Below are 19,433 nucleotides of genomic sequence, written 5' to 3'. Positions count from 1 at the left end.
AAATATTGCTTTTAGTTACATTAAAGTATATTTTGTATATTTTTAAGTAAATGTTTAACTAAAATCTCTATTTTCATATAAATATACCATCAATTTAATTCATGCTTTTTTTTTTTTCTTTTCAAAAAAATTTATGAATTCAGCTAATAAATATGAAGAGTAGTAATAATATACCAATAGAACTTAATTGTGAAAATTTAGGATTTAAAAAATTCCCAATAGTTGGTTATCCACTTAATGTATATAATGGAAAATTTGAAAATCCAATATATAAAAGGGATATAAGAAGACAATTCCATTCCAATCCAATTATTATAAAAAAATATTCGAATCCTCCATTTTTCAAAGTACCACGATATAGATTAAATTATGCTCAAAAAAATGTTCACGTTCCTGTCTTTCATAAGATTCCTAAGATTGTCGAAATTCCAGAAATTAGAGAAATAACTAAATTTGTAGATGTTGTGAAAGTGGTAGACGTTCCTGTGGAACAAGTTAGAATGATTCCCAAATTAAAAATAAGGGAAGTTGAAAAAATTAGACATATTCCAGGACCAATAGAATATATTGATATTCCACAGGAGCATATTATCCATAAACCATATACAGAAGTAATGGAAAAAATTTATGAAATACCTGAAATTGAAGATATTGAAATCGAGGTACCTATTTATGTGCCAACACCAGTTGGACCTCCAGAAGATATTCATATAGATATTCCTTTACCATATGATGTTCCACAATTTTGTTTTAAACCAGACAAAAATATACCTCAAAGAATTCCAATTCCTACACTTCACAATATGAATAATATCCCTAATATTTATTTTCAAAATGAGAGATTTAGTGAGCATTTACCAAAAGTAGATATTTCCAATAAAAATCAAAAAAACATATATTCATCGCCACCAATGGAATGTGGTACTAAAAAAATGAAAATAAACGATAATAATACATACTGTAAAACGGAATACGATAAGAATGAAAATAATATAAATAAAAACTTTGATAATTATGGTCAACAAAATAGAACTAAAATTTCTAATGAAAACACAGATTACTATAAATATAATATTAATTATGACAGTATCAGTAATACACGAGATACACCAAAAAATGAAAATAATGTTAATTCATCAGATAAAAACGAAAAGTATTATTATTCCTATTCATCTTATAATAAATATAACAGAAATAATATAGAAAAAAATATCCAATATGATAAAATAGATGGTTATTCTAATAACTATGGAGATAATAAAAATTATATATATGATGATGAATTTGAAAACAAGAGCAGTAAAAATAAAAATTATATATATGATGATGAATTTGAAAATAAGGGAAGTAACAATAATGATTTTACAGCAGAAATTATAGTCCAAAAAAAAAAAAATTTTCATAATTAAATTCTAGTTAATATTTTTTTCATTCTTCTTTTTTTTTTATTTTGATTATTTTAAATGCTAAAATTAAAAAATTATTAAAATTGTCAACTAATTTATTATTAAAAAATATTACAGTAATTATTATCATAAATTAAAATATTTTATAAAGAAAAGAAAAAAGGAAAATTTATTTCTATTAACCATTATAATAATACAAAACGGCTTTCATATATTGTGAAAACATATAAAATACTTAATAAAAATTTATTCTATATATATATGAAAATATATACATGAGATGATATTCAAATATAATTTATTTGAGATATTTAGAAAGCATACTTGTTATAGAATATTATTATTCCCTTTTTAATATATTTATTTTTAATTATTTATGATTTATCTTTATTTTGTTACTTTTTAAAGAATATATACAAAAGTTTTTACTATTTCTTTAAATTATTTAGCAATAATACATTAAGAATTTGTACTACTATTTTCCTTAAATTGAAAAATATTTTTTCCTCGTATATTTATATCTTTTAACATATAAAAAAGAATCACTAATTTGTGCAAACAACATTGATCACAAATGTAAAATACAATATACAGTAGAAACAAATAATACATTATCTTCTTCACACTTTTAATGCCTGTTTCTTTTGTGAAATTCCAAATAAATGAATAATTAAAATAAGACAAACAGTTAAAAATATAAGAAGAATAAAATGAATTAAAATCAAGCTTTCATAAAATGCTTGTTCTAGATACCTCATATATGCTTAAAAGTTTAACTTTATCAAAATTGAATTGCTCTTATAACTTTTTATATTTTTAATTTACTTTTGTTTTATCTATTTTTTTAATCATTTTTTAAAAAAGTTCAAATTTAAAAAAAAAAAAAAGTGTATATAAAATGACATATATAATTAATAAAAATTAAAATTAAATGTTTTATTGCTTAAAAAAATCTTTTTAAGAATACATTTTATATATGAATTTTTTTTTAATAGGAATATGGCTACCAAAAATTCAAATAAAAGGCTTTATTTTTTCTTTGTGAATATAAAATAAAAATACAAAAGTTATAATTTCTTCTTAAATTTTTTTTTTAGTTACTATGTCATATTTAATGAAACTTTACAAAAATATATTTATATCATAATTTTGAAATAAATTTATTTTTTTTTGTTTTTTGTTTTTTTTAATATTCTGCATATTTTTCAAAATGAAAAAAGCGAATGTTATAAATAACTATGACGAGCAAATAAAATCATTAAAAGATAATAATATACCGTATAAATATTATAATCCATCACATAATATAAATATTCATAATTATTTAAGTTCAAATGATATTAATTATAAGTGTAAATCTAATTCTTATTTAAGCCTTAATGAATTAATAGAATTTGTTGACAATTTAAATAATTCCAAGGATTATAACATAAATTATATAAATAATTATTTTGAAAATAGTAAAAATGAAATAATAAATAGGAAAGCAAATAATAATGAAAATTATTTTCCGGAAAACAATATGAATTCTGAAGATTTTAAAAACAGAAATTTGGGAAATGAAAAAACCACATTTAAGCAAGTATATAATACTTACAACAGTTATAATGATATTAAAAATACAGAAATTATCTATACATTAAGCAATGAATTATCTAATTCAAATAAAAATGAAAACATATTATTACATAACAAATTAAATAGGAAAACTTCTTCCATATCTCACATTAATAATGACAATAATTTGTTAAAAGATTTGCTAAAATGTAGAGAAAATTTATCAAAGAGGAATAACATTAAAGATCCTGAAAAATTAATTAGTACAAAAAATTTAAAATTGTTATTATTACATCAACCTAATTCCATTGATGACATCAGAAATTTGAACTTAACTGGTTTCAGTGATGATAAAATAAAAAAATATGGATATGAGTTTTTAAAAGTTTTTTTATCTAACTATTAAAAAGAAAAAATTTTAGATTAAAAAAGAAAAAAAATCATAATTTATAATTTGCAGTCGATATTATGTATACATACATAACAAAAAAATTTTCTTTTTTTGTTTTAAAGATTTATGAAATAAGCAATTATCTTTTTTATGACTTTGATTTATTTTAAAGATATTCCTTATGAAATTAAAAAAATGTTAACTCATGAACACATTAAAAAAATGTAAAAGTGAAAATAATAAATAATATAAAATTCATAAAAAAAAAAATCTAATATAGCGTTATAAGAATAATTGACTGGCATATTTTAAACTATTCTTATATTTTGATTGTTTTATTATATATTCATCACAAATTAAAAATTTTAATATTAAATCATTTTAAAACATTTATTTATATTTATCCTTATCTTTATCCGTTGTGTTATAAAAATAAGTGAAAAATTAAGATTTTTTTTTATAAATGATTAAAAATATATAATATTTTATTATATTTTTTTGCATTTGTTTTGTCGTTATTATAATAATATACATATATAATTAAAGTAACTTATATATTTGTTCTTAATTAAAATTCAAACTAATTTGATTATGAAGAGGTAGAAACATATTAACTTTTAATACTTATATATAATTGAGTAAATACCTAATTAAAACTTTATTATAATTTTTATTTGTAATTCCTACTTTTATTTTAAATATTATCTTAATTGTATTAAGTTATTGTTTTTATAATTTTTACTTTAAATATTAGTGTATATTCTCACTTTGTTTTGGGAATAACCATTATTATTGTAATTATTATTTTTTTTTTAATCATAATTATTATTACTACTGTTTTACTTTGTATAAACATTAGTTTTCATAGAATTTTTGTAATAATTATAATGTTCAATAAAAATATTTTTATAATTTTTAAATTTCACATATTTTAATTTTTTATTATATATATTGTTATTTCTATCTTCATTAGTATTATTGTTGCTATTATTTGCTTTTTATAAATATTTTTTTATATGAAAATGGTAGCTTCTATATAATTCTACCGAATGCTTATAAGGTAATTTAAATCATAATATTTTTTTATTACTAATTTGATTTCTGCTTTGACATTTTTATTCATTAATTTACAAAAAATTTAAATGTATTATTCGTAATACATTTGAATAACATAAAAGCAGATTATATAGATTGTTAATAAAAAAAAAAAAAAATGAATACTACATTCTGTACTTACATTAATCATTTGTATTATAGAAAAAAAAATTAAAAAAAAAATTAAAATGAATTAAAAGTAACAATATTTTCATAAATATAGGAAATCTATTTATAAAGTACAAATATATGTATACATGTCTTTTCATAATTTTAAAATATTTATACTTTTTTTATTAAATAAAAATATTAATCAAATAATATTTTTTATAAATGATAAATTATTAAATGTTATTTCCTTTATATATTTTGTTGATATATATATATATACCTAATAATGTTATATAAATATTTAAAATAGATTTTTTTTTTTTTTTCGGTACAGTAATAAAATGAGTATTTATTAAAATTCTTTTTATAAATATTTTTTTTAAAGATTTCGGAGTTCAGAATATCGGTTAAGAATTATAGAAATTTATTAAACAATTTTTTACAATTTAAATCAATTTCATTTTTGAATTATTGCATATATAAAACAAAAACAAAAAAAAAACAAAAAACAAAAAATCAAGATTAAGTAATTTTATATAATTGCTCCTTTTATATTTAACTTTTGAATTTTTTTTCTTTTTTTCATATAAGCACTTTTTAGAAGATATATGAACATGTAAATAAATATATGAATAAAATATAATTTGAAAATGTATGCTTATTAAAATATTATATATAAGAAATGAAAATTTTAAATTAGTTCAAGTATTATTAAAACTTGTGTACATCTACACATATGTATTTTTTTACAGTTTTATATTATTTTTCTTTCTACATTACTTTATCTGTTTTTATAATGTAATTTAAGAATAAACATAATTATAGCCTTAAAATCATAAAAAACTCTTTTTCCTTTTCTATGTTTTTTTTTTTTTTTCTTTTTCTTTTTCTTTTTCTTTTTCTTTTTTTTTTCCTTTAATTACTCTTTTTTAAAATTATTATAGCAGATTTTTTTATTAAAAAAAAAATGCATGTTGAAGAATTATTAATTCCTTTTAATTAATATAAAAAAAAAAATTAAAAATTCTTTGAAGCATATTTTTTTAATTTTCCATTTATGAATTTTTTTTTTTTTTTTACTTTCTTATATATTTACCTTTGTAATTTTTTCTAAATTTCATATTTATTATTTATATAATTAAAATATATAAATTTAAAAAAATAAAAATTGCAAACAAGAATAAAGGTGAATATACAAAAAAAAAAATCGTAAATATTTCTTTTATTAAATAAATTTGCACTTGTTAATATAAATATTTGAATAATTTTTTTTTTTTTTATTATTTCATTTTTTTTTTTTTTTAATTTAAAAGCAACTTGTTTTATAATTGTTTTATTTTTTAATATATTTTTAATAATCTGTATTTAATCAATGTATTTTTTTTTTTCCTTTTTTTTTAATTTTTGTCATAATTTTAAAACATTTTAGATTTACAAAAGAAAGAAAAGAAATTAAAAATATTAAGAAAAAAATATGTATTTATATAATCATAAATATGTATTTTTACATTATTAAAATATGAGAATGGATTTCCATGATAAAAGCAATTATTATACGAATATACGAGAGCATTTTTGCATAATTAAAAACAAAAATATAACTGTAAATCTAAGCAAACCAATTAATAAAAACATCTTATTGAATGCTAATGAAAGTGCAACAAATTGCGAATATGAGGAATCCTTGGAAGAGAACTTAAATCTAAATTATAAAGGGAACAATAGTAATATTAATGCTAGTCAAATTGATAGCTTGAATTGTAATATTAATTCAAATAGTAGCAAAGCAAACGAACATTTAAGTAACTACCAAAATTGCAACGGTAGCTATAATTATTTTAATAATGAAATTATTAATAACAACATAAAAAATCATTCGAAAAATGTTACGAATGATTGTAACTATATTTTGCTAACAAGTGCATCACGTAACAATATAAATAATTGCAACGAGATTAACAATTTGAATTATCCAGATGATCATTGTATACTTAAAAAAAAAAAGAAAAGCTATGAGTGCATAAATAAATTAGATATAAATATGAGGGAAAATATAAGTAATACTGAAAATTTATCATATGAACAAGGAGATGATAAGAATTTGAGAAATGAAAAAAATGTTAGTAAAAGTAACAATTCAGAAAACTTGAAAAATAAACCTTATACAAATAAATTTCATGAAGGAGACCCCTTAGTTATATCAAATGAAACATTACAAAAAAAGAATACTTATACAAATAATGAAGAATCTATTAATTTTGATTATGAAAAAATTAATCAAAATAAAGAAAATAATACAAATGCCAATCCAGATTTTAGTAAAGATGCAATAAATAATTCAAATACTATAAAAAGTAATGAAGATTTTAATTATATTTACATGAAATATAGTAATGTGAACAATCCTAATTTAATCATTAACTCTAAAAATGTTCCAAATATAAATAAAATGAATTCAAAAGATTTTTTTAATATTAAGAACCAGAACACATGTATTAGCGACAATAACTCTGTAACTGAAAATAATGCTGCGGTGTTAAATAATAAACACGATACTGATGAAGTTGTAAGTAGTAACATTAATTTTTCAAATAATATATGTGAGGATAAAAAAAAAAATTTAATAAATAATAATTTAACTATTAATTATAATAATTATGATAATAATACTAATAACAGTAAGCATATGAGTAATAAAGATCATGATAATAAAAGTAATAGAGATAATAATAAAAAAAATAATAAAGAAAATAACAAAAATAACAACAATAATAACAGCAACAATAATAATGATAATAATGATAATAATAATAATAATAATAATAATAATAATAATAATAATAATAATAATAATAATAATAATAATAATAATAGTAATAATAATAATAATAATAATAATAATAATAGTAATAATAATAATAATAATAATAATAATAATAGTAATAATAATAATAATAATAATAATAATAATAGTAATAATAATAATAATAATAATAATAATAATAATAATAATAATAATAATAATAATAATAATAATAATAATAATAATAATAATAATAATAATAATAATAATAATAATAATAATAATAATAACAATGACAATAATAATAATAATAATAAAGACAATGGTAATAATAAAGAAGATGATAATAATAAAGACAATGGTGATAATAAAGAAGATGATAATAATAAAGACAGTGATAATAATAAAGACGATAATAATAATAAAAACAATGACAACGATAAAAGTGACAATAATGCTAATAATAGTAATAATAAAGATAATAACAATATAATTAGTGATAATGAGAAAAAAAGAAATATAATTGATACCATTAGCAGTGATAACAATACTAGTATTAATAATAATGTTAATAATTTAAATATTAGTAATAATAGTAATAATAATATGAATAATTGTATAATTCATGATATGAATAATATTATTATTAACAGAAATAATATAAATAAAAATAATGAGAATATTAATAATAGTATTGAAAGTAATAGCAATAATAATGTTGTATATGTTAATAATATTATTGGTAAGTTTAATAATATAAATAATTACAAAAGTGTAAGTTCTATGAATAAAATTAATGAAGGTCGCAGCATTAATAACAAAATTTATACGAAGTGTTTAAACAATTTTGATAATAATGAAAACATTATTAATTTAGGTGAAAATATGAACAACTATAACCAAGATAGTTTGAAAATGAAAACATTTAATAACTTTAATAGAATAAATAACTCTAGCATTATGAATAATATAAGTAGTTTTAATAATGTGAATAATATGAATAACTTTAATAATGTAAATAATGTAAATAATTTCAGTAGTATTAATAATGTCAATAGTTTAAGTGATTCGAATAATGTTGGTAAATTTTTTAATGTAAATAATAATGAATTTTTTAATGTATATAATAATAATTTTAATTTAAACAATTCCACTCATATAGAAAGTGCAAATACAAAATATATTCATAATCAAAATGTAAATAAGCTAAATATTAAAAAAGGTACTCAACAAGAAACCAACATCTTAGATTATAGTCTTAATCAAAATAATAATATTTGTGAAAATAGCTATTTAGAGGAGAGTATTAAGGGTCAGGTAGATATAAACAGTTTAAATGAAAGTTATATGAATTATCATAACAATTTACATAATAATAATGATATGTTTTATAATGATTATAATGAGAAAATTTATTTAAATAACATACAAGCGAATAAATTTCATGAAGAAAAAAAAAATAATATAATATTTTTAAACAGTAATACGAATCAAAAATATGAAGAAAAAATGACTCCAAAAAGTTGTATTAATTACGAAACTCTGAGTCAGAGAAGTATAAAGTTAAATGGATTAAATACACAAGAAAGTGATCATTTAAAATTTATGATAAAAAATGACTTCAATAATGATAAAAGAAATTTAAAGGATTTAAAAAAAAGTATTGATAATAATTTTACCGAAAGAACATCAAATACTGAAGATATTATGAATTTATGTAAACAAAATGATAAAATAAATTTAGACTTAAAAGATAATATAGAAAATGAAAAACAAGTTAATCAGAATTTAGAAGATAGCTTAAATTATAATGAAGCAAACACTTTAAATTTATTAAATATTGCATTTAATGAAATATGCGATGATAAAAAGAATTTAATAGATAAGATTATTACAAAGAAGTTTAAGCATAAATTATCGAAAATATTAAGTAATATAAATTCAGAAAGTATAAAAATAAAAGGAAAGCAATTAAAAAATTTGATATTAAATAAAGATGGATTCAACAAAAATAAGATAAGTGAAGATAAAGAAAAAGAAAAAAATATAAATGATAATATAAATACATTTAGGGGTAATGATACAAAGGAGGATACTTACATTTTGAATAAAAATATGAAAAAAGAAAATGAAATTAATTTAGATAACAATAACCTAGTTGCATTAAAAACTTGTGATGAAGAATTAAAAATAATCGACGATAAAATTTTAGAAAAATCTTTTGAAGAAAAGAATATGAGAAATAAAGACAACACAGAAAAAAAAAAATGTAAAAATGAAGTAAATGAAGCAAACGGGGAAAAAGAATTAAAAGCAGAAAAAGAAAGAGAAAAAGAACAAGAACAAAAAAAAAAAAAAAAAAATAAGAAAAATGAAAAGAATTCTGGTTCAAAGGAAGTTACATTAAGTGATACTAATAATTCTGTGGATAAAATTAGTTTAAAATATAAAAAAGAAATGAAAGAAAAAATTAATGAAAATATTTCAAGTCCCCAAAATGAATATAAAGCACAAAACCAAAATAGCGACACTTCCTCATTAAGGGAGGATAAAAGTTTCATTAATGAAAAGCAAAGTAAAATTTTTAAGGATACTACTGATGGGTTAAATAAAGTGGAAGCATATGACCAAAAAAAGAAACATGAACTAAAAGAAAATGAAAGCATTTTAGAAAATAAAAAAAATGAAACTGAGAAAACTAATTGCAAAAAAAATGAGTATGAGCAAGAAAATGGCATTACTCAAAAAAATATAGAAAAAGAAGTTTATAATGAAAAAAAATTGAAAGAAGGAATGATTGAAGAAAAGAAAAATGGAAATGATAATGTTAATAAAGAAAAAAATGTTTATAATGATGATCTTGATGAAAATTCAAGCTATGATGATGATGATGAGGATTTAAATTATGATGATAGTGATAATGATGAAAGTAAATATATAACTGGAATTAATGATAGATATAAAGAAACAGTAATAGACATTGATGTAAAAATAAAAAGAAATATAGTATTTTTTAATTTATTGAAAATTATTATTAAAAAAAAAACGTCAGAAGATATGTTAATATATTTAAATTTGTTAAATGGAGTTAACGTTGCAAAAATATTTGACTATTTTACACAATTATCTTGTGAAGTTTTTAACGCTTTATTAAATTTTATTGAATTAATGAAAGATTCTTCAACTTATCGATTACTTCTCAAAAATTTAGGTGCATGGATAGGTATTATAACATTAGGTAGAAATAAGCCATTAATGTCAAAATATATGAACATTAAGCAGTTAATTTTATATTCTTATGATAATGGATACTTAATAGTTACTTTACCAGCTGTTTGCAAAATTTTAGAAAGCATTAAAAATTCGAAAATTTTCAAACCTCCCAACCCTTGGACTGTCGGAATTTTAAATTTATTAGGGGAATTACATGAAGTACAGTCTTTAAAAACTATTTTGGTTTTTGAAATAGAAATTTTATTTAATTATTTTAAAATGAATGTATTTGATTATTATAATAAATGTAACATTATAAAGTGCCGCAGTTTACCAATTAATTCTAATGATTTATTTGTTAGAAACAACTTAAATGAAGGTGCTAATTTGAATGTGAATTATTTAAATGAAAATAATGCTAATAATTTAGTTAATGCTAATCAAATTAATATATATAACAAATCTTCTAATTCTTGTGCAAATTATTACAATGAAAATTTTATACTTAAAAATGATAGGGCCAATAGAGGTGTCCTAATCAATAATGATATTAGATTCAACATGCTAAATAATTATAATATTAGTTCAACTGTAACAACTAATAACAATGAATTTTTTAATTATAAAAGTGCTAGCTCCAACTTATTAAATAAAAATAGAAAAAATGAAGATGCGAAAGAATCTAATAACTTAAATACTAATTGCATTAACATGGAAAACATAAATATAGTAAATAATATAAACCAAGTAAATAATATAAATATAATAAATAACAATAAAAATATTAATAATACTATTGGTAGCTATTCCCCAGATATGATAATGTTAAAAAATAATATGAGTAATAATAATAATAACAATAATAATGTATATTCTAATTCTAATTTAAGTTCACCTCTTTCTAAAAATTTTAAAAATTTGGAATGCTTTAAACCCATGAGTAAAAGTAATATTAGCAATGAAGTTCTTTTGAAAAAAAATGCTCAAAAAAAAATACCAAGTAATAATATTAGTGAAAATCAATCAGTTTCCATTTATAATTATATGAATGATTCTAATTATAATATTATGTATGCAAAAAATAATTCCTTAAACAATATGGAAATATATTCTTTAGATAATAATATTTACAATATACAGAATAAAAATACAGCACTATTACCACCCACTATACTAAATAATGAAAGCTTATGTAAAAGTAGTAGTACCAATACTAATGAAGATTTGTTAATGAAAGATTTAAAAATAGCTACTAAAAAAAAAGAAAAAATGAATGAATTAGAATTTAAAGCTAATTCATTTAAGAACTCTAATTATTGTTTAAATAAAAATAAATATCCGTTAAATAAAAATGATACATGTTACAAAATGATTGATATGAAGAATGGAAAGAATACAACTAAAAATGAGAGTTGTGATAATGTAAAAAAAGATTCATATCCTTCTTTATCAAATAATTTAATTGTAAAAAATAATTATGTAGATGTATCAAACTTAAAAAATGCTCCTTATAATAATTCAGAAAAGTTAAAGATGAATGAATACAATATTAATAAGAATGTATCATCACCATCTTACGTAGCTAATAATGAATTAAATTTTAAAAACCAGGCTGTATATCATGATAATGTTAATGGAAACAAATTTGTTGATCCATTAAGTGATGAAATATTAAATGTATTAAAAAAAAATATAATTATATCACCTAACATTTCTTTACTTAAATTGAACCCAAAGTTTAAAGCATTAATTTATCTATCATTTGACTCAGCAATAAAAGAAATAATTGCATCTGTCGTAGATAGGTTTGTTTTGATTGGATGTATCACAACAAGAGAATTAGTGAAAAAGGATTTTGCAAATGAAACAAAAGAAACAATTTTACATAAAGCATCTTTGTTAATGGCAACCAGTATATCTTCATCTCTTGTTTTAGTTTCTTGTAAAAAACCTTTAAAAAATATTTTAGTTCAAAATTTAAGAAATATAATTGATCAGAATTGTTCTGAACGAAACAATGCTATTATTGATGATATTATAAAAACATTGATTAATGATAATATAAATTTAATATATTTAATAATAGAACAAGTAGCTATTGAAAAGTCTTCCATTGAAATCGAAGAAATTATGAAACCTATTTATGCTTCTAGAAAATATGCACGCATTCATAAGTTAAATATAAAGGATAATTCTACGAATAAATATTATAATGCTTTACCAGTGTTTTTAAAAGCACAAAATATAACATTAAAACATATTCAAGTGTATAAGAATTTCATGAATTTAAAAATTTTCAAAAAATTGCAACAAAAATTATGTTTTTCTAATTCTAACGATCAAGAAAGTTTGACAAATGATAATGACAATATGAGCTTAAATTATCAAAATAGCAAAAGTAGTGAACATATATTGAATGATAATTCATGTAGTATGTTTTATAATAAAAATTTAGTATCAAATTCATTAGACGGAAAACATTATGAAATTAATGATTATAAAGAACAAGAAAATGAATATAAAGATACTTTAACAAAAATGAGGAGAGAAGAATCTAAAGAGGATAATGATAAAAATAAGTATATAGATGAGAAATATTACAATGAAAATAATGAGGATGATGACAATAATGGTGATATTTCTTATAAAAAAAGTGTTCCTAATTTAAATTATGCATATAATAACGTGAAGTTCATGTCATGTAAAAATAATAACATAAAAGATAATGTAAATTTAATTTTAAATAATGTAAATAATAATAATATGAATTTTATTAATAACTTAAATTTATATAACAGCTCTAATAATAATTATAATATATATAAGAATGCAAATAATTCTAATTGCAATAATTCTGATTATAATTTTAATACAAATAATTACACGAATGTGGATAATATGAACAGTTGTAGTAATAATCAGATACATAATTATGTAAAAAATTATATTGATAATGGCAATAATTTTAATGAGGTAGATAGCAATAACAAGCAAGGATTACTTAATTATGAAGAAAAACATAACAGTAATAATACAATTAATAATTCTGCTTATATTAATAAAAATTCTAATAGTAATAATATAAATAATATTGTTAATGTTAATAATTATTCTAGTAATTACGTCAATAATGATAACGTTAACAACACATGCAATTCTATTAATGCTAAATATATGAAAAATATGAAAAATTTAAATTTGAAAAGTAGTATGAAAAATTCTTTATGTAGTGAACAAAGTAATAATACATACGCATATAACAATTTTATGAATAATAATAATAATAACAATGATATAAAAAAGAATAATGTAATATATAAAAATATGGTAAATAATGATATTGTAAATAATAGTCATATAATAAATAGAAGCACAATAAATGACATTCCTAATAGCAACAGTATGGTTAATAAAAATATGATAATGCATATTGATTCAGTAACAAATAATAACAATAACAATAGTAATATGGATAATAATAATAATAATAATAATAATAATAATAATAATGCAAAACATAATGATTTTAATTCTTGTTCTTTTAATAAGACAGAGTACAATGAAAATTTAAATATGAGTATAAAAAAAATTAAGAGTATTGACTTATCATGCAAAAAAAAGTATTTATTTTTTATTTCTGAAATATTTTTAAAAGAAAATATGAAAAAAATAAATTTAAAAGAATCTATATCTCTTTTTGAATTTTGCATGTTAAGCATTAAAGAATATGTAAAATATATTTTGGCATTTCCTCCTATTATACCAACAATAAATACCTTTAATAATTATTGCAATATTAAAACACCATTTTTTAAATTTGAAAAAATTATATATGCAGAAATACCATCTCTTCTATTAATATCCTCTTTATCAACAAATCACGAAATATTTGTTTTCTGTAAAATTATTATTCATATATGTGAAAAATCATCGAATAAAGATGATGTTTACAAAATAATAGGAACAAAGTTATACAAATACATACAAGAAATCATTAAGCAAAATAATATAAATTATTCTAATAATATTGAAAACACAGATACTGCCAATATAAATAAAGTTGAAGATGCAGACAATAATAAAAATAGTTCACTCAATTATAATAAAATAATGAATTTAAATGCAGATAATAAGATTATAAGTCATGATAATATTTTGAACAGAGGTGGAATTAATGAAGCAAATATTCTTTTGGAAATACAATTATGTATATTAGAAATGATGTGTAAAAAAAGTAAAGAACTAAAAAAATTAATTACTTCTTATATACTAAGTTCTCCCTATCATAATATAAATCATATTTCTTTATTCATTCGTTACAATATTATTCATTATAAAAATTTAGATAATTGTATGGCTAAATACTTAAAGAATTATAATCATATGAATATTATAGAGTTTTGCACACAGTTAATTTATAATTTAATAATTCAGAAAAAGTATTTAAAACCAGAACATTTGAAAAAATCTTTGAAAAAATTAGCTAAAATAGATGCAATGTTATCTAATAATAATCAGTATATTCATATTCCACCGGTAGAGAAAATGAAATTAACAAAAGTTAGAGATAATTTAACAGAAATGATTAAAGGAATTAAAAAGGAAAAAAGAAAAAAAAAAAAAAATGAAGAGCCAGTAAAAATTTTAAGAACTCTAACAGAATACATATACCCATCTAAATATAACAGTAATAAGAAAAAAAAAAATAAAAATGATTTAGAAAAAGAAATTAAAAATAAGGTAGAAACAGAAGTGGATAAAATGGAAGAGAAGAAAAAAGAAGGAAATACGGAAAAAGAAGATAAAAATAAAATGAAAGAAAGAAAAAGAGAAAAAGAAAAAGAAAAAGAAAAAGTAATTAAAAAGAAAAAAAATGTAGAAAATGAAACATATGGAGAAGATGTAGAAAAAATAAGTAAACAAAAAGCAAAAAATAAGTATTTAGAAAAAACAGAACAAAACAAAATGTTACCAAAAAGTGATACTTTAAATAATAATGGAGAAACTTATCAAAATGATAGTGACAATAATAAATACATAAAAACGCTATCACCTAGGTTAAATGAAAATAATAGTGAATCATTTTTATTAAATAATATAAAAATTCAATATGATAATGATAATGTTGATGAAAATACTATGTTTTTATTAGAAAAATTGAGTTATGAAAATAAAGCATTTAACACTGAGGAAATAATAGAAAAAGAAATTTTACACAAAAATTATGATGATTTAGAAGTAAACAAACGAGAAAGCTTAAAAATAGATGATACTAATATTAAAAATGATAAAGAAGATTACAACTCTTGTTTAAAAAAAATATACATTAAAAACGAAGATTCAAATACAAACAAGAGAGAAACTTTAAGTGATTCTCAAGAAATTAATAAAAAATGTGACTATAATAATATGAGTGATTCTTCTTTATATTCTAATAATTCAAAAGCATCAATATCAGCAGCAACATCATCGGATTATTCATCATATTTTTCTTCGAATTCTTCTTTAACACCTAATGCAGAAGATAATTCTTTATCTTCATCATATTCTTCTGATTCTTGTTCATCTTTATCGGATGCATCAATTATAAGTATATTATCCTCTTCACACAATTCCAGTGAATCTGAATTGCAAAAAGAAATGAATTTAAGCATTTTGAGAAAGCAAAAAAATGAAATAAGAAATAATATTTTAAGTCTTAAAGAAAATAAAATGAACAAAAAGTACTTGAATAAAAGAACCTTTTATATAACTGATATATTTAATGATGAACCTATAAAATGTAAGTATTTGCCTGCTCCTCCAGTAATAAATGAAGAAAAGGGAGTTGTTATTGCTTGCTTATTTGCGGAATGGTATTTTATATATAAAAATTATTTAAATATTTTAAAAATAAGCATATCAAATTCTATGTATGAAGCTATAACACAACAACATAAATTAAAATGTGTGAAATTTTTTCAAAAATTGTCAAAGCTTGGATTTTTAAAGATGGATGAAACAAGTGATCAATTTTTTTCTCATTCCATTAACATTTCAGTTAACATAGCTTTGTATAATTTAGAAAAGGATAACATAGTTCAAAGCGAACTCACAAAGAGACAACAAAAGGAAGAAAAGAAAGAAAAAAAAATAAGTAATGAAAATGAAAATACTAGTAAACTACAAAAGAAAAATGATCAAATTAAAGAAAAAGGAAATGGAGAGAAAAATGAAGAGATAAATAAATACGAAAAAGAAAACGAGAAGGAACATAATGATAGAGAAAAAGAAGAGAAATGTGTAAAAGAATGTGTATCAAATAAAACAGATGAATTAGAAAAGAAAAAATTAAATAATATTATCGATAACAAAGAAAAGAATGTAAATATAGAGAACAACAAAAGAAATGATGGAAAAGAAGAAAATAGTAAAATAATGGAAAGTAAACAACGTATCAATAAAGAAGATAAAAAAGAAGATAAAATAAATGAAGCCATTAATTGTAAAGAAAAAATAGAACTGAAAGAAACCCAAAATTCTAATGAATTATTAAATTATAATTATATTGATTCATGGTCCAAAATGATTATAACTATGCTAAAATTAGTAGATACTGAACAAATATCTCCAGTGGTTATATTACAAAAAGTTTTAAATGTAGTATGTAGGGTTATTCATAAAAGGTGTGAAATTGAAAAAAAGAATTTTAATCAGAGACCTTATTTTAGATTATTACATTGCTTATTAATTGATATTAATGAAGATTGTGTACATTCCAATGATATTTTGATATATTTAAATTGCTTTGCTAAATCTTTTTCATTGTTATCTCCCTTACGAGTTCCTTCTTTTTGCTTTTCATGGTTGCAACTTATATCATCAAAATATTTTATGCCAAAATTATTATCAAATATTAGCTGTTGGGGAACATATAAGAAGCTATTAATTGCACTATTCACTTTTTTAAAATTCTTTTTAAAAAAATTACATATATCCAAAGCAATTGAGACACTTTATATAGGAACATTGAGAATACTTCTTGTATTACTACATGATTTCCCTGAGTTTTTATGTAGCTATTATGTTACTTTTTGTAATTTATTTCCTTTGAATTGTATTCAACTAAGAAATCTTGTTCTCTCTGCATTTCCGAGAAATATCAAACTTCCTGATCCATTTTTGTCAGATTTAAGAATTGATTTATTACAAGAAATTAAGCTAGTACCTAAGATTTTGACAAATATAATTTTCCCTCTTTTTAAAAATAATCTTAAAGATTTAATTGACGAGTATTTTAATAAAAAAGATTATTCTTTGCTTTTTCAAATAAAAGAAAAATTACTGTTACCAAGAAATAAAATTTATCAATTTTTTGTTAAGTACGATGTAGTTGTTATAAGTTCTTTGACATTATATGTAGGAACTTGTGTTTGCAAAGCAAAAGTAAATAACCTATTTAAATTCAATAACAACTGCGATCCAATATTCTTAAATAAGTATCAAGGAGATTCTCTAAATGATAATGAAGATATTCTGCAAGAACTAGTTTTGAGAAAAGAAGAAAATTCTACCCAAAAAAATATTAATTTATCAAATCATGAACGAAATAAAAAAGAAAAAGAAAATAAAAAAAGCAGTGAAATTAATTTATCAAAAAAATATGTAGAACTTATGGAAGATAACACTGAAAATAAAAGTCTTATATCAAGTAAATTTAATAATTCATATAACATATTAAAGAATGATGAGGATAATAAAAAAACAAGGGCAGTTACAGTTGTTAAAAATAATTTAGCTTACACATTATTTTTATTTTTATCAAAAGAATTAGATATGGAAGGTAGATATTTATTATTATCAAATATAGTGAATCATATTAGATATCCAAATTCTCATACTCATTATTTTTCTTGTCTTATTCTGTTTTTATTTTCTCAATCAAATGATGTTATCATTCAAGAACAAATAATTAGAGTTTTATTAGAACGTATTTTAGCACACAGACCTCACCCATGGGGATTATTAATAACATTTATTGAATTAATAAAAAATACCAAGTAAATTACACAAGAAATTGCACTTTCTTTCTTTATGTGTAGTTTCACACAAATTTTATGTTTATATATATATATATATATATATATATATATATATATATATATATATATATTAGCTGTATAAACACATATGTAATTAATATATACTATTTTTTTTTTTATTTTGTAGATTTAACTTTTGGGAGTGCCCATTTATACATGCCGCAACGGAGATAAAAAAATTATTTCAATCAGTTGCTCAGGCATGCTTAGGACGTGCTTAATTTTTTATTTATTTTTTAGAAAATTTTTAAGTTATATTTTTAGTATTTTTGTTATATATGTGTAGTTTTATTTAGTTACAAATAATTAAATTTTTAATATTTAAATTTTATTTTTTCTGTTCAGATAAATAATTTATTTATTAAAACATTCAAAAAAAAAAAGATAAAAATGATAGAAAAAAAAAAATGACCCTAAGATTCATAAAATATGTTGTTAATTACCTATATATATATATTTTTATAGATGTGTTTTTTGTTTGAGCAATATTTTATTTTTGAAATTTTTATAAAGTATTAATTATATTTCTATATATATATATGTGAATTATTTTTTATTATAATTTTTTTAATAATTTTTTTTTTCTTTTTTTTTTTTTTTTTTGTTTTCTTTGAAAGTTCAATTTTTATTCATAATATTTTCTTGATAATTTTTACTAAAAATATATATAATATTTAACAAAAATTTTGATTTTAATTTTATAAAAAAAAAAAATTGATCATTATTGAAGCAATATTTAAATAGTATTAAATTAAAATTAAGATATGCTAGTTTTT

The 19,433-nt window shown here is 19.3% G+C and overlaps 3 protein-coding genes across 3 annotated transcripts; all 3 read left to right on the top strand.

The window, feature by feature from the left end:
- Window positions 1–152: 152 nt before the first annotated feature.
- Window positions 153–1,409, top strand: IMC1l (inner membrane complex protein 1l, putative; the record flags this gene model as incomplete). The annotated part of the gene is made up of 1 exon (XM_028678870.1): window positions 153–1,409. The coding sequence occupies one exon, from the start codon at window positions 153–155 to the stop codon at window positions 1,407–1,409; it is 1,257 nt and encodes a 418-aa protein (XP_028535973.1).
- A 1,207-nt stretch (window positions 1,410–2,616) lies between these two features.
- Window positions 2,617–3,369, top strand: PRELSG_1334000 (conserved Plasmodium protein, unknown function; the record flags this gene model as incomplete). The annotated part of the gene is made up of 1 exon (XM_028678869.1): window positions 2,617–3,369. One exon carries the CDS (start codon window positions 2,617–2,619, stop codon window positions 3,367–3,369), a length of 753 nt encoding a protein of 250 aa, XP_028535972.1.
- Window positions 3,370–6,079: 2,710 nt separating this feature from the next.
- PRELSG_1333900 (NOT family protein, putative) lies at window positions 6,080–18,878 on the top strand (the record flags this gene model as incomplete). The annotated part of the gene is made up of 2 exons (XM_028678868.1): window positions 6,080–18,615; window positions 18,785–18,878. The coding sequence occupies 2 exons, from the start codon at window positions 6,080–6,082 to the stop codon at window positions 18,876–18,878; spliced, it is 12,630 nt and encodes a 4,209-aa protein (XP_028535971.1).
- Window positions 18,879–19,433: the final 555 nt, after the last annotated feature.

The sequence above is a fragment of the Plasmodium relictum genome (genome assembly GCF_900005765.1).
Source record: "Plasmodium relictum strain SGS1 genome assembly, chromosome: 13".
Classification (NCBI taxonomy): domain Eukaryota; phylum Apicomplexa; class Aconoidasida; order Haemosporida; family Plasmodiidae; genus Plasmodium; species Plasmodium relictum.
The sequence above is the reverse complement of the archived record's forward strand: the minus strand, read 5'-3'. Positions and strand labels throughout refer to the sequence as shown.